Here is a 26444-nt window from a genome sequence, read left to right on the forward strand (position 1 = left end):
TCAAGACCAGCCTGTGCAACATGGTGAAAACCCATCTCTACAAACAATACAAAAATTAGCTGGGCATGTTGGCACTTGCCTGTCCCAGATACTCAGGAGCCTGAGGTAGGAGGATTGCTTGGGCCCAAGAGGTTGAGGCTGTAGTGAACTTTGATCATGGCACTGCTCTCCAGCCTGGGTGATGGAGCCAGACCTTGTCTCAAAAAAAAAAAAAAAAAAAGGCGGAAATAACTACTAATAGCCTACTGTTGACCAAAAGTCTTATCAATAACATAAAGAGTGAACACATATTTTGTATATTATACATTTTCTATATTGTATTCTTACAATAAAGCTAAAGAAAATATTACTAAGAAAATCATAAGGAAAATATATTTACAGTAGTGTACTGTATTTATCTATACTATGACTTTATATCATCTGTTTACAAGATGAAATGTTTGTCTGACATGTGGCAGTTGCAGCTGGAGACCTCATACTATGGTCTATATCTAGCAATTCAATGGTTTCTTAAAATGTCTTGACTTTTCTCTGCTTCTTAGGAGCACTTCCAGAATCACTAGTCGACATGGGGTTTTTAGTATTGCACTAAATACAATGACAAATACATGAGAACCAAGAGAGATCACTCTTTGCCATGATAAGCAATTGCAATAAAAACATTGGAGAGATGAAATGCTCACACAGAGATGATTAGCATCACACAGGATTTTTTTTGTTTTGTTTTGTTTTGAGATAGAGTCTCTCTCTGTTGCCCAGGTTGGAGTGCATTGGTGTGATCTCGGCTCACTGCAACCTCCGCCTCCTGGGTTCAAGCAATTCTCCTGTCTCATTCTCCCAAGTAGCTGAGATTACAGTTGCCCACCACCATGCCCGGCTAATTTTTTGTATTTTTAGTAGAAATGGAATTTCGTCATGTTGGTCAGGCTGGTCTCAAACTCCTGACCTCAGGTGATCCACCTGCCTTGGCCTCCCAAAGTGCTGGGATTACAGGTCTAAGCCACCGTGCGTGGCCTCATACAGCATTTTAAGTGGACACTAGGAATACTTTAGCTCACCACAATAGCAACAGGAAGTGGCTGTTTAATTATTACAATAGTACAGTATGTATACAGTTAATTTTACAGTTAATACTGCATCTTTACACTTGTTTGCATTTTTCTTGACTGCCAATGGCACCACGTATGGTCTGTGTTTGTGTGCGTATGTTTTGATAAATTTTACCTTTTTATAATAGGTTTGTGTATATTTATTTTAAAAAATATTTCTAGGCTTTGTGGTTCACCTGTGAGTTTTTTCAAATTGTCACAAATCTCCAAAAAATTTCACCGTATATTTATTGAAAAAAATCTGTGTATAATTGTACCAATGCATTTCAAGCCCCTATTGTTCAAGGTCATCTGTATAATCTTTCAAATAATCCATCTCTCTTCTGCAGAATTGAAATACTGACTTTGTCATATATTGGATTTTCATATATAGTAAGATCTATTTCTGTACTTCGTTCCCTTGATATTTTTTCTATTCCCATTCCAACGCCATATTGATTTTAAATATAATAGCTTTATAGTTCAGTCTGATATCTAGCAAAACAGATTCTCCTGACTTTTCTTTTCAGGCATGTATTGCTTCCAAAACCATGTTAAAATAATTTAATACAATTCCATTTTTTGTGTGTGAGTTTTACCATGTGGCTAAATTTATTTCTAAATATATTATAAGTTTAGTTCTTATCTTGAAAGGAAATAATTTGGTATTTCCATTTCTAGATGCTTATTGAATAAAGAGATTACAGCTATTAATTTTTATTATATTTACCTTCAATCCAATGAGTTAACCATATTTAAACTAGCAGATTTTTTATTAGAGATTATTTCTAAGAATGTAGTTATGAAATGTGTAAAGGAATACAGTTTTCATTCTACTTTTCCAGTATTTATAGTTGCCATTTCATTTTCATGTCTTATTACCTTTACTAGAACCTTCAACATACTGTAGGATAATAATAACTGGCATTATTATTTATTTCCAGAATTTAATTGAAAGGATTTCTGTGTTTTGTTTGCCAGCACATTTGCTGTTTTTTTTTTTTTTTGTTATATATACCCTATTATATTTAATTGGTTTCCATCTATTCTGTTGTACATAGTTTTTATTGAAAATGAGTATTGAGCTTTTCAAGTACAAATGCAACATCTTTTGTCTTGGCCACGTGACTTTTCTACTTTAATTTGAAGTTATGTCACACTGTATTATGTTGATATATTCCCTGATATTGAACCACTCTGGCACTTCAGAAATTGCCTCATTTAGTATAATGTATTTTTAAAGACATTTCTTTATTCTATTTGCTAATATTTTCTTTAGAATGTATGTATCTTAACTCATAAATGATATTTGTCCATAGTTTTCCTAGGTGTAGTATTTTTACAAGATTTTGGTATTAAAGTTATGCTGGCTTGACCTTTTGCATGGTATGATGTAATTTAAATAATACTGGCATTACACACATTTTTAGGATTACATAAAGCTTAGCTGTATCCTTGTCTGCTTTTAGGACCTTTTTCAATGGTACGTCTTTAACTGTCTTTCCAATCTCTTACGTCTTACACTTCATTTTACAGTTTACGTTTTGCTAGGCAATAATTTATTTCCAGTTTGTTAGGACAGATGTGATGATTATTTTCTTATAAACTTTTATTCACTCACATCTATGACTATGATTTTTTTTCCCTCATTCTTATATAGCTTAGCTCTCTTTTATTAGTCAAATGAGAGATTTGACTATTTTTATTGGTATTTTAATAAACTTTCTGGAAATATACATATTAACATATACATACATATATACACACACACATATAAATCTTTGGTTAATTTTAGCCGTCATTGTTACTTATTTCCTTTTGTATTTTCCTTTGATTTTTGTTAGCCTTTTCCCAATTTCTAAAATAAATGTTGTTACTTTATTATATTTATTTTCTAATACTAAAGATATTTGAGGATATCCAACTTCCATTTTTTCTTTTCTTTTTTTTAAATCCTTTCTGAGACAGGGTCTCACCCTGTCACCCAGGCTGCAGTACAATGGCACCATCATGGCTCACTGCCTCAACCTCCTGGGCTCCAATCCTCCCACTTCAGCCTCCCAAGTAGCTTGCATTACAAGTGTGTGCCACCATGCCCAGATGATTTTTCTTTTTCATTTTTTTTTTTTTTCACTTTGTTGCCTAGGTTGATCTTGAACTCCTGGGATCAAGCAATCCTTCTGCCTCGGCCTCCCAAGTGCTAAGATTACAGGCGTGAGCTACCATGCCCCACCCAATTTCCATTTTTTCTATGACTCATGTAAATTTTCTATTTTTGCTGTGTCCCACAGATTTTGACATGAAGTATATTTCTCTACATAGTTTTCAAGATGATTTATAATGTCACATTTGCTATCTTCTTTGATACAAGAATTTTCTAGGAGTGTATTTTATAATTTCCAAGCAGTAAACATTTTCATTTTTGTATTTATAATTTTATTAGCTTATTATCAGATAGTTGGCCTGTATAATCTACATGTTTTTAAATTTTGCTAGGGTTTCCTATGGAGCTAAGGCATAATTTATCTTTCCAAATGTTTCACAGATATATAAGTACAATGAATATAACTTATTGAAGCAATGCAGCAGTTTGTATACAGCTATTATATCAAGATTAGTGATTGTATTCTTTATATCTTTATGTTCCTATTATTTATCAGAATTGCTCAATTCTGAAAAAATCTTTGTGTTCTGAGGTCTGTTTCTATAATAGTATTGTTTTATTAAGTTCACCTTACATTTAAGTTTTTGCTTTGTATATTTAACTGCTTTGGTTTTTGGTGCATACGATTTTATGACTTAAATTTTTATTCATGACTTGTAAATTTTTTTATTACCTAATGTCCCTCTTCATCTGTTTAAGGCTTCTAAACTTAAATTACACTGTATCTGTTGTAATTTCTCCACAGTTGTTTTCTTTATATTAGCATTTTTCAAGTATCTTTACTCATCCATTCATTTTTCCCTTTCTTTGTCACTGTAAGTTTTTCTTTTTTTTTTCTTTTTAATAAAAAACTCCTATTCTCTAACCCAATCTGGCAATCTCCAAAGGCTTTTGACTACTTTCTAATCCTATTTCTCTTTTTACCATACATTTTAGTGTCAAGTTGGTATACTTAATTTTATTTCTTATATCTTACTTTAGATCTCTTATTTTCTATTGTTATTTCATCACTTTCCTATTTAGTATTTTTACTAATTTAAGTTGCTATTTTTTCCCTTGTTAATTTAAAAGTTCTACAGTGCTTTGGCCCTAAATAATACATACATTTTGAGAAAATGTGATACCAATTATTTCCCCTGCTGAGACATACTTTTTCCTTTATCTCTGCCTTTCCCCAATCTGGTAGGTTGTGACCTTAAGAATACTTTCATCTTCTTTCCTCTTCCTCCTTTCCCCTTCCAGGAATCTCTGGAACACTTTTACCCTTCTCCTCCTTCACTCCTCCCAGCTTCAGGGTTTTACAGAGGATAGTTTAGCAGTTTAGGATTTAGACTAATAGAATCTACCATGAAATTATCTGCAAAACAAAAATAAGAATATGTAATACATTTTCTCTAAAGAGCCTATCATTATAAAGGTACATGTGTTCTCACATGTATGCACATATTTTTTCTCAATATTTATAAACTTTTCCTACTATTGATATTATCTTGATTTGCTTTTAATTTAAATAATACTTTTTTAACTGTGTAAGTAACATCTGAATAAATTCTTACTGTAAAGAATTCAAATAAGAATTCTACAAGAAAGCTAAACTCTTACTTGGCCACCCCTCATCCTATTCCCTTCCTTAAAGATACTTCCTTAAAGCCACTGTATTAGTATGACATATATTTTTTTCCAGACTATTTTCCATGTGCTTATGTATACAGGTATATTTATAAATTATTCATTCTTTTGCTTTTCCGTGTGAGTGTGTATTTACTATAAATTATATCACGTAACCCATGTTGCTTTGCAACTTTACTTTTTCACTTAATATATTTTTAAGATATGTTTCTAGGTCATGAAATATGGTTTAACTTGATACTTTTAAACTTCTAACTTGATAATACTGGATAGCATGGATATAGCATAGTTTTTTTTGATGGCCATTTAGGTTGTTTCTATTAATTTGCTACTTGAAAACAGTGCACAATGTCTCACATGTCACCCTCTGTGCATGAATGATGGTTTCTGTAAATATGGATATGTGGAATTGCTAAGTCAAAGAGTAGATGCTCTTACTACTAAACTGCCACCCAGGAATTGCTGTACTTATTTATAACCTTGCCAGAAATGCATGCAGTTTACATTTTCAACATTTGTGTATGAGATTATTTTTCTCCACCTTTGAGTAGAGGGTACTTCAAAATGTATTATAAAGTTTTATATATTATCATCACACTTTTATTTATGCCAGTCTATTTGGTGTGATAAGGTTATCTTGTGTTTTAATATGCTAACTGGCTGGTACTGAGGTGAGTGTCTTTCATAAGTTCATCACCTATTTGTGTTTCCTCTCCTGTTAACTATCTATTTCTACTCTTGTCTTACTTCATTATAACTCATAAGAAATTCTAATTCATGGAATTACATGCTTCCCGTTTTAGTCCTTTATTTGTATGTCAAAAACCTTTTCTCCTAGTCTATTGCCTATTTTGCCTAGGTATATAGAATATTTGATCAACCAAAATTTTAAAATTCTGATTTAGTCAAACAGTCCTTTCCTGTATGACTTCTTGGTTTTATGCCTTGCTTGAGAAAATACCCAATACACTAAAATTAAAAAAAAAAAAGTCTTCTGTGTTTTCTTCAGTATTTATATAATTTCTTGTACATTTAGGGTATTAACCCATGTAAAATTTATATTTCCTCATGTGAGATAGGGCTCCAATTATTATTATCATTTTCAAACGAATTATCAAATGCACAACCATTTGTGCGTATTTCATCACTCCTTACTGCTACTATTATTATAAAATAAATTCTCATATAAAAATGGGCCTTTTAGACTTCTCCTCCCTCAATCTATTTATTTCTTCTTGGTCCAAACCCATACTGTTCTAATAGCTACAACTTTATAGAATATTTTGAAGTACCACAGGGTAATTTTTCCACCCCATACTTCTGTGTAGTTCTTTATTTTCAACGCTTACTTGGCTACTGGAGAACATTTCTAACTTTCCAGGTGTATTTTATAATGAGCTTGACAAGTCCCATAAAAAATTGTGTTGGATTTTGATTGAAAATGCATTTAATTTTAGATTGGCTTTGGGGAATTAACATTTTTATAACATTGACTTTTCTCATCTCATGGAGATATGTTTCCACTTATTCATTTCTTCTTTTCTTATTATGTTCTCCTGTTTCATTCATTTAGAGCTTACATATTTCTTATTAGGTTTATTGTTACGTAGTTCATATTTTTTATTTATATTATGAATGAAATCTTTTCTCAATCACATTTTCCAATTGGTTGTTACTGACATATAAGAAATGTATTGGCTTTTGTGTGTTTTTCTAATATCAGCGTACCTTGGTGAACTTACTAGCTTTCAAATTTTCAGAAATTCTTCAGTTTCTTTCTTGCTGATGAAAACCTTCTTATTTATCAGTAATAAGTATTTAACTTCACATAATTAATTTAGAGGTAAAGTTTTAGAACTGGGATATAAATCTAGGTGAACAGTATAACTTCCTTGCTTCACATTATTTCATTGTGCTTTTTTTTTTTTTTTTTTTTTTTTGAGATACAGTCTCACTCTGTCACCTTGGCATGATTTCGGCTCATTGCAGCCTCTGTCTCTTGGGTTCAAACGATTCTTGTGCCTCAGCCTCCCGAGTAGCAGGGATTACAGGCTGATTTTTGTATTTTTAGTAGAGATGGGGTCTCACCATGTTGGCCAGGTTGGTCTCAAACTCCTGACCTCAAGTGATCCACCTGCCTTGGCCTCCCAAAGTGCTGGCATTACAGGCATGAGCCACTATGCCCGGCCTTTCATGGTGACTTTTAACATTCAACGACTTCTTCCTCCATCCCTCCATCCATTATCCTTTTTCCTCAGCACAAATCAAGCTGTAATAGAAAAAAGGATCCCTGGTTCTTGCCAAATCCTTCATTTTACCCACTGAGACCTAAATAATTTAAATGACTTGTCTAAAGTCACACAACTTAGCACTCAGTAAGTGGCAGAATTGGATTAGCTTCAGGGATGGCTATTAGAGTCTCTAACATGTAAGCAGAAATAACAGTGGCTTAACTAAGGCTCTTTTATAAATAGTATATGCTTGTATACACTACCCATTTTATTATTCCAGAGAATGATTTGTGTATTTCATTAAGTAAACTCAATTATAAATTAAATATTTGTGTATTTTATGAATGTGAGTGAAATAAGAAAATTTTCATGCCATGCAAATGTTGTATGCTTTCAATTGTACACTTTCAAAAAGTAGGAAATGGGCCATATTTATATTATAAAAATCTGTAAGTATATACAAAATGGCTAAAGGAAATTATCAAAATACTTCAGACTATAGGGCAATGACATAATTAAACCCCAAAAGTGCATTCAGCATTGTGAGAGATTAAAGAGATGTGGAAAATATGGGGTAAAATAATGATAAAGGAATAATATAATTACACAGTTATTATTGGTAGTGCAATACATTGTACTAAGTACCTTACATATGCTAACTCACTTAACTCTAAAATATACACACACAACAACCAAGAAGTTAGTATTGTTTTTCTCCTTTCAAAGAGGAGAAAACTGAAATTTACAGAGATGAAATTACTTGGCAAGGTCATGATATTAATGAGTAGCAAAGACTGAATTTGATCCCAGGTGTATTTCACTCCAAAGCCCTTGTTCTGCCTTTTCTATATATATTGTTTTCCTTATAATCCAAGTAGACAGACATATACATATCATCCCTTTTGGCAACACTGCATTAGTACGCCAAGTCCCAGGATAACATTTTTAAGTATTAACTGAGCCACAAATGAATCTACTGCCAAAAAGCTGGTCATGTAACTTACTGAACATTTTCTGTGAACACCTTCAAGGACCTATCTCATCACAAATCAAAAAATCAAAAGTCATTGTGGAAGAACTCCTGATACAAGCAGCTACATGGCTGAATATCAAACACATGTGAAGCAAAATGAGCCAGATATAAAAGAGTATGTCTTACATGATTTTGTTTAAACTCTTGAAAAGACAAAGCTACTCCACGGTGACCGAAAGCAGATCCATGGTTGCCTGGGGCTGAGAACTGAGAAGGATTGATTGGGAAGAGAAATTAGAGAATCCTTTTGTGGTAGATAAAGGAGGATGTAAATATTCTTCAGAAAACAGGTCACAACTATATGTAGAATGCGTTTAAAGGTTCCTCTTAACCAGGGTAAAGACTCAAGATTCATCAGGAAACTGCTTTGGAGAAGTTAATTTAATAACATGTTATGTGGATCTTCAGTGTTTCAGCAGTCTGGTCAGAGACCAGAAGCAAAATTTAGCTACTGAAATGAACAGTATGATAGCTTAGTGAACAATCAATTGTGGTAATCCTCCCAGATGCAAAAAGGGTACCCAGGAACATCTCACATGTCCTGTCCTGATATAGAATTAAGTCAGCGAGTTATTTTTTTTCCTTTTAGAAATGGACATAACATTGTAATGAGAAGAGAGTTTTCCATCTGAGGCATCAGCTTGCAGATTACCTCTTTCATTTCATCTTTTCTCATTTTTATGGCAAATTCTGCTGCAACATTAATGATAACGGCTTTTTGCACTCATATCATTATGAGACTTTTACGTTAATTCAAGGATCTCAATGCCTGTCTTGAACAATGTCAAATGTAACAATGAAATATGAGCAAGGCTTATTGGAACACATCTGTATGCATCTCATGTCCAAAAGTGTATAATGTGTTCTATTTTGAAATTCTGATTTCTTCACAACATAAATATATCTATTATACAAAATGATTTTGAAGACATGATTCTTATCCTGTTCCATTCACTAGTTAGCTATTTGGGACGGAAAAGCAATCATTAAAAGGAAAAGCCTGCTGTGTGTGGTGTGCATGTCTGTAGTCCCAGCTACTCAGGAGGCTGAGGCAGAAGGGTCACTTGAACCTAGGAGTTTGAGTCTGTGGTGTGGTATGATCACACCTTTGAATAGTTGCTGCACTCCAGCCTGGGCAACACAGTGAGACCTTGTCTCCAAAAGATACAATAAAATAAAACTTAAAAAGTGAACAGAAAAAGCTAAAAACAACTGTTTTTTTTAAAGGAGATTTGCACTTTGAATTTACAAAGATGGGTATTCAGGATCTGTCACACTTGGTAAAGATTTAAAAACAGGCCTGAAGCAAAGAAACAATATGAAATAGAAAGTGTCCGATGCAATGTGAATGAATAAAGGGTAAAAGGGCAGTTACGATGCAGATGATCATCGTGGATTAAATTTTAATTCGGGATTAATTTTGTAATTAAGGGATTAATTTCTTAATTAATAGGCTTCGCAGGGTCCCTGAATATCTTGAAGTTACAAGCTAATTTCTCTCTGTATATAGGGAGAAAACCTACTGTCTTGCTCAGATACTCAAAGGATTCTGTGATCCAGCCATGGCTCCCCCTCTTTTTGAAAGTTAACCACAAGATTAAATAGATAGCTTAATCCAGGGCATTTCCAACTCCTGCTTATCTCAGACACTATTCTTGCTGAAACATTCACTCCTAGTCACTGGGCTGAAAGCCCATAAGGATCTACTTAGAGCTAAATATCCCTAGAGAATCCCCAGAAATACAAATTCCCAGGAAAATCCAACAACAAGTCAATAATAGAAAATACAAACTGATTTAATACAGTATATTTTTGGACCAGTATCTCATTCACTCAGACCACAGTTTCTCAGAAATCAGTGCTGAGCAAATAGATCATTTGTTGCACCTCCCCGTTCCCCTGCCACACAGATGCAGGTCACAAATCTCACAAGACGAGAAAAGAAAGAGCTGCATTTGTTAGCTTCTAACATTAAGGTCCTAGACATTTCAAGAATGGCCCGAGGTCACCTAGCCAACGTGTGGTGGAGAGGGGACGTGAATCTCAGCCTTCATGGATCTTAGTGGCCTTTCACTTCTCTCCTACCTCTTTGGTCCACCCGACATGCTTCCTTTGAGTTCAATGATTTAGTCAGTCTACTCCATCTGAACCATTTCCCAAAGCTGCTCGTTAGACTGAAGGCACATTTCTCATGCCAAGCTCTTTTTATTCCTTAATTCGGGTACATTTCCAATTTATTACCCCCATGGCATAGTAGAAAGGGTACAATGCTGAGAATCAGGACTCCTGGAATTGAGCCGCTACTCTTCTCTAAACAGACTGTGTGACCTTGGAAAAGGCAAGTATCAATCTGAGTGTCCAATAACTAGGGAGGGGGGTAGATTATATGATCTTGAAAGTTGAGATATAATAATATATGATTCTATTATTCCTTGGCATAAACATGTTTCTAGGGCAAAAGATTTGATCTTGTTACTAGGTTATTAGATCCATGTCCTTATTCAGGGAAATATCTATTATGCCCACAACAGCGTTGTCTATAACTCAGATTATTTAGACACCACCCAAATGTATTGAATTTGATTTTTCCAAGGTGTAGCACGTTGCCAAGTCCAAACAGACCGTTGTTAAATGTCTTTTAATTGGCTGATTCGTTGAACACCACTGCAATATCCTTTCCTTATGCAGGCCTGGGAAAAGTCATGAAGTGACATTTGGAAATGAGGGCCTAAGTGGGCAGTGGGTAATTTAAGGCAGGAAGCTTTGGACTGGAGAAGAGCCCTGGCTAAGAAGAAGAGCCCTGGCTAAGCCGCAGCCTCTAGGGGCTCATCTCCCTATTTGTAAAACAGCACTAATACCCTGGGCCTATTGTAAAGATGCAGTGAGATGCCTTCTGCTTGCTAAAAAGGTATAGAACAATGTCAAAGCTTTATCAATGTAACTACAAGGTATCTGTTTGGGAAATGCCATATTTGACCACACTGGCCTTCAGCCAACCCAGTTTCATAGAAACACTTTGCTACCTTAGTACAGCACGTGTTAACCTGATAGAACTGCAGGGACTACTTCTCCTAATGAGACACTCTTGCAAAGATTCTCAGGCTCCTTTTAATTATGTTATTTTACAGGAACTCTGCTGATCCTTCTGCTTTCCTACTTGTGAGGTAGGAAAGGGCAGAGATTTATCAACCACAGAGTATGGCTGGAGGCAGTGGCGACATGTTTGTGTGGCCTTTCTCAGGTCACCAGTGAGTCACAGTGGCATCGTCTTCCTATCAGGGTCTGTGACATACAGGGCAATGTCCCCCATTCCAGTGAGCCTCCTTGCAGGTGAATGGCCTTTCAAATTTTTCAGAAAAGTCAAGCATTTTTTTTTTCAGTTCTTGATTTTGAGACATTAGGCCGACAGTGATTGACAGAAACTGACCTAGGTAAGACATACAAACTGCTTTAAAGGCGGAAAAGTTTGCTAGAAAGCAATTGCATGAAGATGGTTTTATGAACAGGAGACTTGGTAACATTTCCTGGGTCTCTCAGTTTCACAAAAGTGCACTATCATCTCACCTGTCTGGAGATTTATATAAGGATTTTTGAAGACTTGACCTGAGCTTGTGTGCGCTTGTAGATGAGGTAGTAGATGGAAGTGCGGAGTGTCTTTTTGCCTTTGAATCTGGCCCAACTGTTCTAGTGCAGCCAGGTGTAAGCTATAAACCAGTGGCATTAGGATATGAGAGTATCTTGCCCCGAGAATCTTTATCTTCATCCCCCTGATCACACTGGGGGCTACTGTGAGCCCAGTCCCAGTGTATTTCTGAGCAGCTGCAGCAGGCCAGGCACAACTGAAGGTTAACCCCACTTGCCTCTACGGTTTGGCCATCCCAGGCAGCACGGGGCTTCAGTGCCCTTCCTGCAGTTCTCTTCCCAAGGAGGCTCAGCCTGTTCTGGTTTTGCTAAGAGACCCTGGATGCGTCTATTAGCCTCCTTGGTATCTACCCTCCCCTCCCTTCCTTGACCTATGCAGTCAAGATTCAGGACTTCAAAGATATCCTTCCTCCCTGCAGCCCGACAGGTTAAAGACTTGTTCCCAAGTCTCCTGAAGAGCTGTGGCAGATTGCAAATCACTGGCCAGTTCCAGAAAGCTGCTCCCAAGTGTTTCAGGGCAGCTCTTAGACCAGTGCACCCTCGTGGTAAGAGAGGTGACAGAACAAAGCCAGAATTGCTTTTCATTTCTGGAAACACTGGTCTTTCATGTCAGAGTTTAGGTTACTTAATCTTTTCGTGCCAGGAATAAGATTTCCCTAGTGTGACATCTGCTGATAGCAATGGACGGTCCACAATTTCCAGCGCCAAGAAATTAATGCTCTAATCTGCATAATCAAATCCCCAGGTAAACATCATCATTCCTTTCTCAGCACTTTCTGTCCCTTGCATTTCCAAATCCTTCTATTTATGCAAAACTCAGAATGAAAATGTAGTGCTTAATAACAATTTTTACTAGGGGAGTTTTTAGGTTACTATGATAAACATTTACTGCATGAAATGTACTAAATTCAGGATAATCAGGTTTTCTTATGTGTTTGAAATATGATAAAAATATATATCGCCTGAATGTTTCATGCTACAAGGTGCATTTTGTGAATTTACACTTCAATCACTTAGTCTATTGCAATATAATGTTGATTTATGCCCAGGGTTTGAACCTCTATTCAATGTTGAAATTCTTAAAACAAACTTTAGACACAGAGGGCTCTTCACTTTTCCATTAGACTTCTTAATTCAGTTTAACTATATTCTTCTTCAGTTAAAAAGCTAGAAAGAAGTGTTGTTGAAGGTCACAGTGACAGAAATTTCAACCAGCACGACACTCCTGGAGGTTCTTGTTTTCCTACAGGGCTGGATGAGTTAATCTGGTATTATTGCAAGAGGTTGGGAAGGCCAAAAAACAAGTCCGAATCAGGGTAAGACAATTTTATAATCTTACAGCTATAATTAATTCCAGGACCTGGGATCAATGTAAATATAAATCCCAGTATTAGTCCTGAATTTAGTTCACAAATTGCTTTTTGGAAACTGTTACCCTAACAAACTCTTATTTAGTCTTCAAAGTCAAGGTTAGCTGTGACCACACCCTAGAAGGCTTTCCTGACACGCAGAATAGTGTTTGTCACTTTTTCCTCTGAGGACCTTGGACGGTATATGTTTCTGTTGCATTTACTACTCTACTGCACAACTGTTTGTTTATATTATCTATCTCCTTATTAAATGATGACCTTTTTAAGTCTGAAACTGTGTGTAAACTATCTCTGCATCCTCAGGAGCTAGTACACTACCAAGGACATCGTGCTCAATGAATTTTTGTTGAAATAATGAATAAAGCAATATATTCTGGCTGTCCCATGAATACGATTGTGCAGCATAGTGCCCAGCTGTTCTGAGCACATGCACCACGTTTTAAATTAAACAGCCACCACTTTCAGAGCAGAGAAAGAAAAGCAAGTTGCAGGCCAATTCTGGTCCATGGTTGCCTTATTGGATTTCCTCAGTGTCATTAAATAGCTGAACCAGTTGTTAGCCAACATTTAAAATTTGAGAGACCACATGCAAAAGTCTGCATTTCTACCTTCTTAAAATTTTCAAAGCTATGGCGACACCTAACTAGCATTTCCATGGGGCCAAACTGGCTGGGGCTGGCCGCAGCTCACACAACTTCCTTTCCTGCCTCCTTCACCTGGCTTAGCCCCTTAAGGCATCTGATCTCCGAGCATGAGAGTTTTCATTGTTTTGGTGAGAGGATGGTTTATGTAGAGCCAACCACATAGTAATACGGATTGATACATATGATGGGAAGTCAGCCATGTGCTCTTGAAAGCAATTAATACATATTAATACAATTAATACATATATCTAATTTTAGGAGGATATGAAGAATAGAAATTTAGGTGCCTTCCATTAAGTTACTTAAAATTTAAGAGGGAGTGGAATGGGGAGATAAAAACCCATGAAACAATATGGAAACATCGGTCCCCCTGACCAAAGGCACATTCATATAATAGAATCTCTACAGTTTACAGAGCCAACAATTCCAAGCTAGAACCTATGTCTGCAGTCTCACTGGCCACAGGAAGAAATAAAACAAAACAACAAAACACCTGAAACTCATTTAAAAGGAGAGATAATTTCCCCTAATTGTCCTGACCCATCTAAACATAATATTTCAAAGCTTGCCTTCTTCATTTTAAATACACAGCACCCTACGAACTGCTCTCACTCCCCTCTCTTCTTCCCTCCCTTGGAGCCACTTCATTTGTGAAACCACCTCCCTGTACCTCTGTTACAAGCATTTCCATTTGCCTGGTTTCATGTAATCCTTAGTTCACTCAGCATTTATTGAGGCTTACGTGCATTCAAGTTGTGTACTAGGAGGATTCAAAGGTCAAAACAAGGTTTCTGTCCCTTAGAAAATAAAGGCCAAATCGAGCAAGAAAAGAGTAGGAATCATACTTTGATTTCCTTATTACAGACCACATGCACCTTCCGTGATAATGCTGACTGTAAGCTGATGGGAACACAACGTTTAGTCATGATGCGTGGACTGGTAAGCTCTGGGTCTTGTTCAAAGAAAAAAAACACACCCCTCAATTGCTTTGGGAATGAAGAGCAAAGGTATGCAAAAAGAATTGTAGCATACTTACAAAGTAACATATCAATGCTGCCAGGAGTTAGTGAGCAAGGTGTGAGTAGGAGATTGAGTGGGGCAGGGAGTTGTGATCTTATTCCAGGAGTACCTCCAAAGCATATGAATTTAGAAACCAGATTGTGAGGAAGAGAATTTCTCATGCCTTTTCACAGTGTGTTCTTTCTGGATGGCATTTATACTTTCTCTTGTCCACCTAGAGTCACATGGAGGCATGGCTTCCTCTGCTGGGCCTTCCCCAGGGCCCTCTGCAAGTGGAGCTAGGAATCCACTTGCCCCAAGCCTGTCTCTGCTCAGCTGCTATAGCTTCCCACATGCCTTTTAGCACATCATTTCCCTTTCAGGCTTAATTGTAGACCACAGGCTCTTGAGCAAATGCATTTTGCCATGGACTCCTCAGCACTGACATTACTTTGGGTGCTCCCAATTTGGTAATCGAATGAAGAGGAGTGGCAGGGGTGGGGGGGGGGCAGGGGTAGAGTAGCATTTTGAACAGAAAAATGACATACAAAGTGGAATAGTTGAAGGAAAACCTATGTCATGCTCTGTGGAGTGAAAGTATTTCTGCTTGGCTGAAGTAAAGAATTTGTGTCAGGAAGAAAAGAAAAATGAGGCTGTTGAAGTGTGAAGCAAGTCTATAGAGGGTCTTGGGCATATTATGAAGAGGGAAAAAATCACATCTTGCCATAACCCTGATGATTCTTTTTCATCTTTTGTATAGCTCTTACTTGATCCCAAACCAACCTCACGTGTTACATCTCATCATCGAAAGCCCTGCCCTGCAGGAACTGTGTGATTTTTCAAAGCGTCCCTTATCTGTCAAAGGGGCCACTTTCTGCACATCTGACATGTTAATATCCTTTCCAGTGCTTAGTGCATGAGACAGAATCCCTGCTGCACATTCTCCATATGTTTTCATGTCTGGCCGGTGCCCATAATGAAACCACCAATGTCCTGTAACCATGCAGGATGACAGGCTCACCACCAGTGGATACTCTGCCATCTGAGCCCCGGTGTTACTCAGCATCCCTGAAGCATCACTGGCTGCTCCTCCTGTCGCCCTGTGGGTCTTTCTAAATTAGATATCAGGTTTGTAGGGCAGGGCTGGAGGTGCCTCCATGGCTGGTCCACACAAACAGCCGAGGGGCAGAGTTCATCCATTCCAGAAACTCATAAGGTGAACTTATATCCCAACAGCGTGGGAAGCCAGGTAGATGCTTCAAACTTGTGTGGATGTTCTTGCCTCCTCTCCCAACTCCTTCTTAGTTTGCGTCTCAAGAGAGGCCACAATTGATCAGAATGAAAAACTTCCATCACAAAAACTCAAGAACCACAGTTCCATTCTTTACCCTCTTCTTTACTCACTCACCTACCCCTCCCTTATTGCTCTCACTGCAGGCTACCTGCTTAACTAGTCTTTTTTCTTTTCATCTTTTTGTCTCACTTCAACTACATATATGTGAAAGCACCCCAAAGGCAGATGTTTTGAAAAAGCAAAATACATACATTTAAAAGTGTATAATGGCTGGGCGCAGTGGCTCATGACTGTAATCCCAGCACTTTGGGAGGCCGAGGCGGCTGGATCACAAGGTCAGGAGATCAAGACCACCCTGGCTAACACGGTGAAACCCCATCTCTACTAAAAATATAAAAAGTTAGCCAGGCGTGGTGGTGGGCGCCTGTAGTCCTAGCTACTCAGGAGGCTGAGGCAGGAGAATGGTGTGAACCCGGGAGGCGAAGCTTGCATAGACCACTGACACTACATGAACTCCAGTATGGGGAAAGTTCAGTGAGGACTGCCGAGGCCCTGGCTGGCCCCTTGCTGGGGCAGCTGTTTCTTATATGTTATTGTCCTTTGTTTCACAGCTGGATCTCACAGTGGGATGCTTGGCTTGTGGACAGGGGGAGAGGAAAGTGTGCAGTGTCTTGCCAGATCAGACTCATGGATAGATTTACACTGAAAATAAAGACTAAGAGAAAAAAAAGAGGAACAAGTAGAATGTAAAAGCCTCTCATCTTACTGGAAATAATAGTATAAAACACTAGCAAAAACAAAAAGTCCACATTCTAAGAAGTAACAGCAAATTTTTGCACCTTGGTTCTAAGCTGTCAGATCCTCCACTGTTGATGTGAATCATCTACCCTATAAAATTCTTTTCTTCCTAACTTGGCCTAAGGATATCAGTAGTAGGACTTTTTGAAATATCAGATGAAAAAGAAAAGAAAACATTGTCTTAGTCTAAGAATATGAGAACAATGTCCTATCAGGATAATGATTACACAGGTATCCAAAACAAATAAAAGACAGAACACATAGGGAGGGGAAAATCTTAGATGCCACATTTCAGAAATGTGTAAAGATGGTACGCTCCTTATTGGGATTGTACTGCAGAAGCCCTCTGATCTGACTCAATCCTAGGTGGGCCAGTTAATTCAAATGTCACCTAGAGTAGGGAATCAGAAAATTTGTCCTCTTACTTATTCATGTTCCACGCAGTGGGAGCACCAATTGGAGGCGAAAGGGGGGACTTAATTTCAACAGATTTTCAGGTTTAAATCCTTGGTCTGTCAAATACCTGCTACAGGATTTAGCTTGTCTATGCCAAAGTATCCCTACTGGTAAAACGGGTGCAATGATGGGTCCTACCCCATGGGACTGTGATAAAGATGAAATTGGTGAGTGCTGTAAAGGTTGTAGACTAGAGTCTGACACATGGTAAGCACTATTATGTATTTTGTAAGTGACATTTTGGGTAGGGCCAAGGCTGCTTCTTTGCTTAGAGATCTTTTTGTTGGAATCTTCCATTATCTTTTTTTTTTTTTAATTTGGCATCAACACACACTTTATACATTGTCTACGATTCCTAATTTTTGTTTTCCTTAACAGTGGTATATGAACTTAAAACCATTTGAGGAGCAGTTTGCATGCAGAATTTTTCCTCATTTAATACAATTTCTGGTCTCCCACAATTTATTGTTATAGTTAGACAACTATATTTAATTTGATCACAAATACTACTTTAGTAGACCTACTAAGTTACAAAAATAACTCATTCTTGGCAAGTATTCAGCTCAACTGGTAAGAGAAATAAGTGTACATGGTAGAGAGCTCTTTACTAGCTGCCAACGTTCATTAAGTTGAGGGTATCACTCAGTGTGATTTGAAAGAGGGAATGCTGAGCATCAGTGAATCCAGACAAGTAGGTTCTGTAAGAACATTACTTTCGGATTTTGTTCGCTATCCTGCCATCTCAATTCCTTGGAATTTAGTTCCAATGTTAATTTTAATATGGAGGGGGGTCTTCTTAATTTGATTTATTGCCACCCATAGTCCCAGAGATATCATTCTAGAAAATGAAATCAATAGAGAAGTTTGTTGTCAATCTTAAGATTTTAATTTCAGCTTAGGCCTTTCTTATTTCCATCATGGACCTGGCTCCCTTTGTAAGTTTACCAGAATCTGTCAACTAATCCTCAGAGCACTCCCTTTCTGTTTCTCCCACATAAGAATTTGCTAAATGATATCCATATAACCTCTTATTCTGTATTTTTAAGGGACAAAGAATTGGCTGTTTCTTACAAGTTATTTTCCTTTATACTATTTATAATTTGTCTACCTAAATCACAATGTGTTCATAACTCTTCTTTCTGTATTTCTTTTCAGGTAGCAACTTTGGAATATAGAGAATCATTAGGCTGTATTCAACAAATAATAACTAATGCAGCCTTCTAAGAAGTGCAAAAAACTACTTAGAAATCTGCTATAATGAATCCACAGACCATGGGCAGCAGCTATAGGGTCTATAATATTTGGGATCAGGGACACACTGGTGGATTTGCTGCCCCCACCAACAACATCCTCAGACATACTTGGCTGGAACACATGACTGCATAGTGGCTCAACATTCATGTAAGACAGGAAAATTTCAAAAGAAGAGGTGGGAGCACAGACCTCTCTTAGGTTTATGTGAAATAACTCTCCAGAACAATGAATTATTATTTGTTCATTATTCCACTCAACGCATAATGACTGAGCATCCATAGGTGTAAAGCAAGTTTGGAATGATTGTATTTTAGCTCCATTGTATATATTTTGTTTCTCAATTAAACCCTAAAGTACTATCAGAAAATGAAAAGCCGTGAGTGAAATAATTAACACACCATCTGAAAAGCCAGTCATGTCCCCTGTCTTGGATTATGAGCTCCAAGATGTTAAGAGGGCAGGTATCACACTTTATATCATTATTCTTCACAGAACTATTAACAGCCCATCTTTTATAAATATTATTTAAATTAGAATGGCTCCTGGAGGGAGTACTATTTGGGGAGAAATATGAAGTGTGTTGGCTGAAAACACCTAATGAATAAACACTGATGTCTATTGTTAGCATACACATCATCCCCTGATCTCTGAGTATGAATTTAAGAAATTTGTGACAGCCAATGAAAATGCTTATATATCCATAGCACGTGTGTTTACCATGCAAATAAATGATCACAATTCATAAACAGGGACTATAGAGTCTTAAACACTACTTCAGAAAGGCCTCAAGTTACAACAGGCAGAACAGAAAAAAAATCAGGAACATGCAACAGCTTTTAAAAGTAATTCCAATATTGAATCTTGATGATGAGATTGCAAAAGAAACACAATTTTTTATAAATGCAAGATCCCCTATGACAAATATTTATGGTGGTCAGGAACAGAAAACAGACTAGAGATAGATGACTTCGCTCCCACCCCACACAATTTTTGAGTCATAAATTATGAATTATGTTCAAACATATAAGGCAGAGAGGAAATTAATTTAGGAGATGAGATCTATTTTATAATTCAGAGAGCTGTTTTATTTTAATTTGGGGGGCAAATTACATTTTGATGTTCAGCTTACCAAACATCTTTCTTTCTCTGAAACGAATTACAATTTCCCGTTATTTCTCTGAGGAGTCCTAAGATTTTTATTCCAAAATTCAGAGGGTAAATTAGCAACACAGTCTGGATCATTTGGAAAAATACCGTCCAGCAGAGCTTTCCACAATGATGGTAATGTTGTCCACGTGTGCTGTCTACTAAGGTAGTCCCTGGCCACATGTGGCTTTTGATGACTGGAAATGTGGCTAGTTGGACATAGAAACTTAATTTTAATTTAAATTTTTAAAATTAAAATTTAAATAGCCCTACATGGCTAGTGGTTATAGTGCTGGACAGTATCGTCCAGATGACCACAGCCTGGACAAGGACCTTCCTCTCAGCCAATTAGACCACGCAGGGGTGGGCCGCCCTTTGTACACTGCACACTGCCCCTGTGAAACCTCGATACAGTCTTTGACAGCTTAGCCTCAGAAGGGCTTGGAGCAAAGCTCATGGGAGCTTGTTTAAGCAAATATACACATTAAGAGGATCACAAAGATCGGAAACAGCAAAGGTCAGCCCTGCAGACCCCTCTCCCCATTCATATGTTTCCCTGCAGTGGGACATATTCTCTAGTGCTTTGTCAGGAACAGCTTTAAATCGACTCAGATGGCTTGACTTTCCACAGCTTTCCATGTTATGAAGGCAAGTAAAAAAAATAGTTCAGTGAGAGTACTTAGAAAAAGACAACCTGTAAAAATACTGAGATAGAAACAGGAGGCATTCTGTTATAAGAAGGAACTCTGCATAGAGAGAGATATGAAAGAAAAACAAACCCCACATGTATTTTTGATCATAAAGAGTTTGAAATAAAAAAAAAATGTGCTTTGGCATTACATAAAATTCTTCCTTGATTATCACAGTATGCAAGATTACCAATGCTGGTCCCCAAAGCAATCAATTATTTCCTAACTCCTTTCCATGGTTCCATTTAGTTTACTACAGGACATCTTCTGATTGTCCCTTTTGCCTGTTTATTATTTGTTAGTGCATTTCCTTATCTGCATGTAGCTTTAAAAAGTCAAGAACTTCAGACACCTTCAATTAATGACATAACTTGAGAAAGGAAAGAATTGGGATTCTGATGCAATATGCCTTGCTCATGAAGACGTTGCTAACTTCCGAACTTAAGTAACTTCCTGTCAATAGCATTTCAGTAGCAAAGATTGTTTTCCAGATAAACACATACCTGGAGAAGCAGATCAGAAGTGGGTCTGACTCGCTGTTGGAATAGGATGCTTAGTGTTCGATTCTGCTGTTCCAAATCAAACACTCTTGTTTTCAACTTCACACATTCCTCTCTTAGATCCTACAACAAACACATCGAAGGAGGAAAAAGTCCATAACTGAAAGATGTCTTTGCATATTATAACCATATTTTATATATCTCAGATCATTAGTAAAAAACAGTATTTTTATTCTTCAAAGCCCCCCAGAAGTAAATCACATACAACGTTTTCTTCCACAGACCATTGTCTGATAGAATTATTACGTGCAAAGAAGACCAATTTTTTTTTAAAAAAGCACCTTGAAATCAGAAATGCATTAATCTAGCATGCTATTTTTGAAGACAGTAAATCTTAGCAATATGAAGTCAATTTAAGTTTCCACCTATATATTTTGCCTTTTCACTGTCTTTATAAAAGCAATCATAGAGCACAAACCACAAGGACAACAACAATGTTTCTGCAGTGAATAGATATTTGATGAGCTAAAGAAACTATCATTTCTGATGGAGTTTTTCATTGTCATTTGTGAAAACAAGTTGAAATTCTCGGCGATGGGGCTAATAGAGTCAGTGATGCATTTAGCGGGAGAGAAATAGCTCAGAAGAGATGGCTTTTAAAAGGCCGCTTGCCGCTTGCCCATCCTCTGAACTCGTGGATTTCCATACCTTCTGGGGCCTTCTGGTCTCAGTGCTGGGTAAGAAGCACACCTAGCCCATTCTGGCATCTGTTTGGAGCAGCTCTTTTGAATAGTTCAAATACTACAGAGACCTTTTCCCCAGCTCATGGAGGAAGCTGATGTACAAGAACTGCCTTCCAAACTGACTGCAATAAAGGAACTTGTGGTACTTAAATATCTATGCCCTTTTTGATGGAATTCAAGGCAGACACAGTAGAATAAAACCCAAATTCAAGGTTCTTCAAAAGCTGACCCTTTTCTACATTTCAAACTATCTTTCACTACTTCCTGATGTTAATAAAAAAAAAATGTCTTCTGTTCTCACCAAGCAGAGAACAAAGGTCTGGCGTGTTGTTCTCTAAAGCTCTACGCATTCCTTCTACCTTCTTCTCTTTTCCTTCCACTGCCACTTTTCCTTCTTATCCACCTTCTTCTTTCAGCCCATATTTGGCTCTTTGATTGAAGTACAGTTCAAACTTTATCACCTCTCTGACCTTTTACCTGGCATCCCTCAATACCTGTTCCATTTTCTGAATGCCCATCAGCCCTCAATGCCTCCTTTGTGACGGTTAGCATGTATCACTCTGTGTCCATTTTATCATTTGTGCTCTAGACTTGTCAATTACATGACACATTTTTCACCAGACAAGAAGATACTGAAATAACCACACGAGCATATTGCTCTTACATTGTTTTTATTCCATCACCTAGCACAATGCCACATATAGCAGGAGCTTAATAAGTGCTCACAATTATTTTGCTAAAGGGGATGATGATGGCAAATTCTATTCTCTAGTGATTGGTGGGATAAAGAGCGTTTAAATTTCTCAACACTTCTACTTCAAAGATTTATGTATTCTGATGTGGGGTAGCTACCTATCGGGCTTAAGGCTCTGCAAGCAAGGGAGAGCCCAGGCCACAGTTCTGATACCTAGGGCCTAAATAGGAGTCACAGAGGTACCTGGACCTGCCATAACCTTGTATCAATCTAATGGCAAAGTTAGATCTCGCTAGTAAAGACTTCTCTGGGGCTTGATGAGCATGCATCATCTTATCCAGTAGTATTAATTCTATTAAAAGGGGCAAAGAAACAAGCCAAGGTATAGCCCACTACAGTTTCAACTCTCCTTGCCGTTTTTAGTTAAATGGGTAAAGTTTATGTATAGGGTGTTTCCAACTGATCGGTGCCTACAAATGGAGAGCAGAGAAAAGAGATGTCATGTTCAGAATGACATGCAAGAGTGCAAGATCCAGCAGGGCAGGATCAGGAGTGCACATTGCATACTCGTGAGCACACACGCCATTTGGCAGAGGCCATTGTGAGGACCCACTCACTGCTCAAATTAAAAGGTGAAACTTCAGCCTGGCCAACATGGCAAAACCCCATCTTTACTAAAACTACAAAAATTAGGCAAGTGTGCATGCCTATAGTCCCAGCTACTCGGGAGGCTGATGCACAAGAATCACTTGAACCTGGGAGGCAAAGATTACAGTGAGCCAAGATCATGCCACTGCTTTCTAGCCTGGGCAACAAAGTCTCAAAAAAATCCAGTCTTAAAAAAAAAAAAAAAAAAGGTGAAACTTGTTTTATTTTTATTATTTTATTTTGAGACAGAGTTTCACTCTTATTGTCCAGGCTGGAGTGCAGTGACGCGATCTTGGCCCACTGCAACCTCCGCCTCCCAGGTTCAGGCGATTCTTCTACCTCAGCCTCCTGAGTAGCTGGGACTACAGGCGTGTGCCACCATGCCTGGCTAATTTTTGTATTTTTAGTAGAGACAGGGTTTCACGATATTGGCCAGGCTGGTCTCGAACTCCTGATCTCGTGATCCACCCACCTCGGCCTCCCAAAGTGCTGGGATTACAGGCATGAACCACCATGCCTGGCAAAACTTGCTTTCTTTATTTAGAATTCAACCTCTGTCTGTGTCTCACGCTGATTTTTGTTCTTAGCATGTATATAACACTCTCTGCTCCCAAACACTAATTGTTTTTAGTACTGCTAATTAAGTAATTAATAAAACTTGACTGTGAGGCAGATCAATATTAATAGCACCTATTGGATGGGAAAACACAATCATCCTTATTTGCAATGTAGAGATATGGAAACGGAAGCATACAGTGTGGATATGCAAGTAAAAGGGGACCTGAAAGCAACAGCAACCACAATTTTTAGCAGCAAAACTGAGAATGCCTTGAAAGAGTTCTTCAGATGGGTAAAAAAAAAAAAAAAAAAGAAAGAAAAAGAAAAAGAAAGAATGAAAGAAAAAAATCAATATACTTTATAGAGAGTCTTTATACAAGTGCCCAAATTTCAAAGGCCATTGGTATTACTTAAGGTATGGTAAAAGTTCATTAGTGGGAACACAATTTATCGACCCTGAGAACTCTCTGTTCATCACTATTGGCACATCCAGCTCAGCACACAGCAGCAGGGAAGACAGAGGCTTTAGGGATGTGACACTGATCTGATGGCCATCGACAAACAGAAATGAGCTGCTCTGAAAATCTGTAGATAGGAAAGAATCACTTGCGTTGTTTTTAATATTCATATTTTCTTCAGACAAGCTGTGGATCACCAGTAACTGATGCCAGAGAGTTGCCTTCCCAAGAAACTGTAAACAAAAACACTCGTGTGCCCATGTACACGCTTATAAACACAATCAGAATGGATATATATAAACAACTGTTTTGCTAACCACTATTGTAGTACCTGGGTGGAGGGGGCAGCTGGCTGTCTTAGCTTCCTCTGTGCTCCCAACAGGAACACCTTGACATAAAGGAATGCATGACTGAGTGATACATTTAGGCTGGATGCAAGAGCAGCTACTCTGACCCTGCCAGTTCAGAGGCAAGACCCAGAACAGCCTCCCCAAGGAAGGCTTTAGAAACAAAAGAACTCTCCTCTGGGTAGGTGCCATAATCTGGGATCATGGCTCAAGGGAGAGGCTGTACCATGCATCCTCTCTCATAATCCTTTTTCTTCTATGACTTCCTGGCATGTATCAGGTCTCAAGAAAAGAAAGAACCTCACTGAAAATATAAGGTTGTGTCTTCAGATAAGAAAAAGGGGACATAACATAAATATTTATCATGGAGGAATAATGCCAAAGATTTGACTACATTTCATACCATGAAAAAAAAAGTACAGTGGTGTTTGGGATCAAGAAAATACTCAGGCCTGTTTCCCTTGCACTATTCATGTTACTGTCAATTGGAAACAGAGACTTAAGAGATTACAGCTGAGCAATGTGATACACTGGTCTAACGGGCTCCTGTGCATCTTAATGATCCCAAACCATAATTTCCCTGGAGGATCCACACACTGTAATCCTGATAAATTCCCCCTGTGCTTGGGCTAAAGATGATTCTGGACTCACTGCTATACAGTACCTATAGGAGTACAGTTACTTTACATACTGAAGAGTAAAATTGTTATGAGCTCTAGGCTGACGTACATTTTTTAAAATGCTGATTGCTTAGAAGCAGGACATACACTAACATGATCACTGGAGTGTCATTGAAAACTATTTAAATCTGATTTTATCATGTAAAAATGACATGATAGTGGTATACCTATTTCAGAGGCAGTGTCTATCATGGGAATACATGGAATTGGGGCTTAGAGGGCCTGGGCTCTAGTCCTCATTGTCCACAGGACCTTGAAGTGATTGCTTCTGATTAAGTCTCAGTTTCCTCATCTGTAAACTGAGGCACTGCACAAAATTGGGCTTTTGTTCAAAAGACTATATCTCTCACTAGCTTCATGGGATGTCTTTTCGAGTGCCACTTTGTTCCCTTCCTGAAGCCTAATGGCCACCAAAACCACCAGCCTCTTTTGTCACACCCCTTCTTGGTGGCTTTCACTGATACATCCCTATCTCTGCCCCAAATACTAAGACTTTTGTAACATGAAAATCCACTTCTGGAAAAGGCTGGTCGCATCTCAGACTGACCCAGGGCTTCAACACTGAATACCTAAAAGGCAAGACAGGTGACATAAAAGTCTGACTGAACCGGGATACTGCACAGGAAGTAGTGAGTCCTGTGGCAAAATACATACTGCAAGTCTCCATCCTAAAAGCCTTCAGATTAAACCACTTTTAATAAGGGCAATGGCTAAACAGTTCATGTAACTACAGTCAGTTGAGCCCATTACCAAAGCTAGTTGACAATCTCAGGATTAAATACTCACCAAGGCTCCTGGAAACTGGGGAATTTGGGAGTTAAAAATAAGATTGATTTTGAGAAAGCTTGACCCCAAATATAAAGAGTCAGTTTTACTCCACAGATATCAAACTCTAAATGCTCTTCCTGCTACAGAAGATAAGCAATACGTCCAGAAGTTTTAAGAAGTCCTGTGGCTACCCTGCCTTTTATTTTATTCCCTGTGATCATAACCAGCCGTTGGATTTCAACCCTTCTGTTGATTTTCATGGTATCTCTCTCTGTCCTACTGAACTATGAGGGAGAAAAACAAGTGACTGAATGGGATTGTGGAGGAAGAATGAGGGAGTGGGTCAGAGTGTGGGGTTTACAGTGCAACAGCCATAATTAAAGCAGGGGCTCTGCCACTGCCCGGCAGTTGAAACTATAAGCAAACTTTTTTTTTAGTCCTACTTCACGGGGCTGCCTTGAGAACAAAACGACTTTGTGCATTTAAAGTGCTGCAAGTGGGGTCTGAAGGCTTGTAAATGCTTGCTAAATGTAAACAGCCACCTGATACCACACAGACCACTGCTAGAGAAGTGGACACAGATGGTTCAATTGCCCCTTTACAAGGGAAAT

At 37.9% G+C, this 26444-nt stretch overlaps 1 protein-coding gene across 24 annotated transcripts in view; it reads right to left on the minus strand.

The window, feature by feature from the left end:
- Positions 1–26444, minus strand: part of NCKAP5 (NCK associated protein 5) — a 993533-nt gene that overhangs the window by 169777 nt on the left and 797312 nt on the right. For all 24 annotated transcript variants that reach the window (XM_063712751.1, XM_054549292.2, XM_054549288.2 and 21 more), the window contains one exon: positions 20941–21060. In XM_063712751.1, coding sequence (XP_063568821.1) covers positions 20941–21060 — 120 coding nt within the window. The remainder of the gene's footprint in view (positions 1–20940; positions 21061–26444) is intronic.

The sequence above is a fragment of the Pongo abelii genome, chromosome 11 (assembly GCF_028885655.2).
Source record: "Pongo abelii isolate AG06213 chromosome 11, NHGRI_mPonAbe1-v2.0_pri, whole genome shotgun sequence".
Taxonomy (NCBI): domain Eukaryota; kingdom Metazoa; phylum Chordata; class Mammalia; order Primates; family Hominidae; genus Pongo; species Pongo abelii.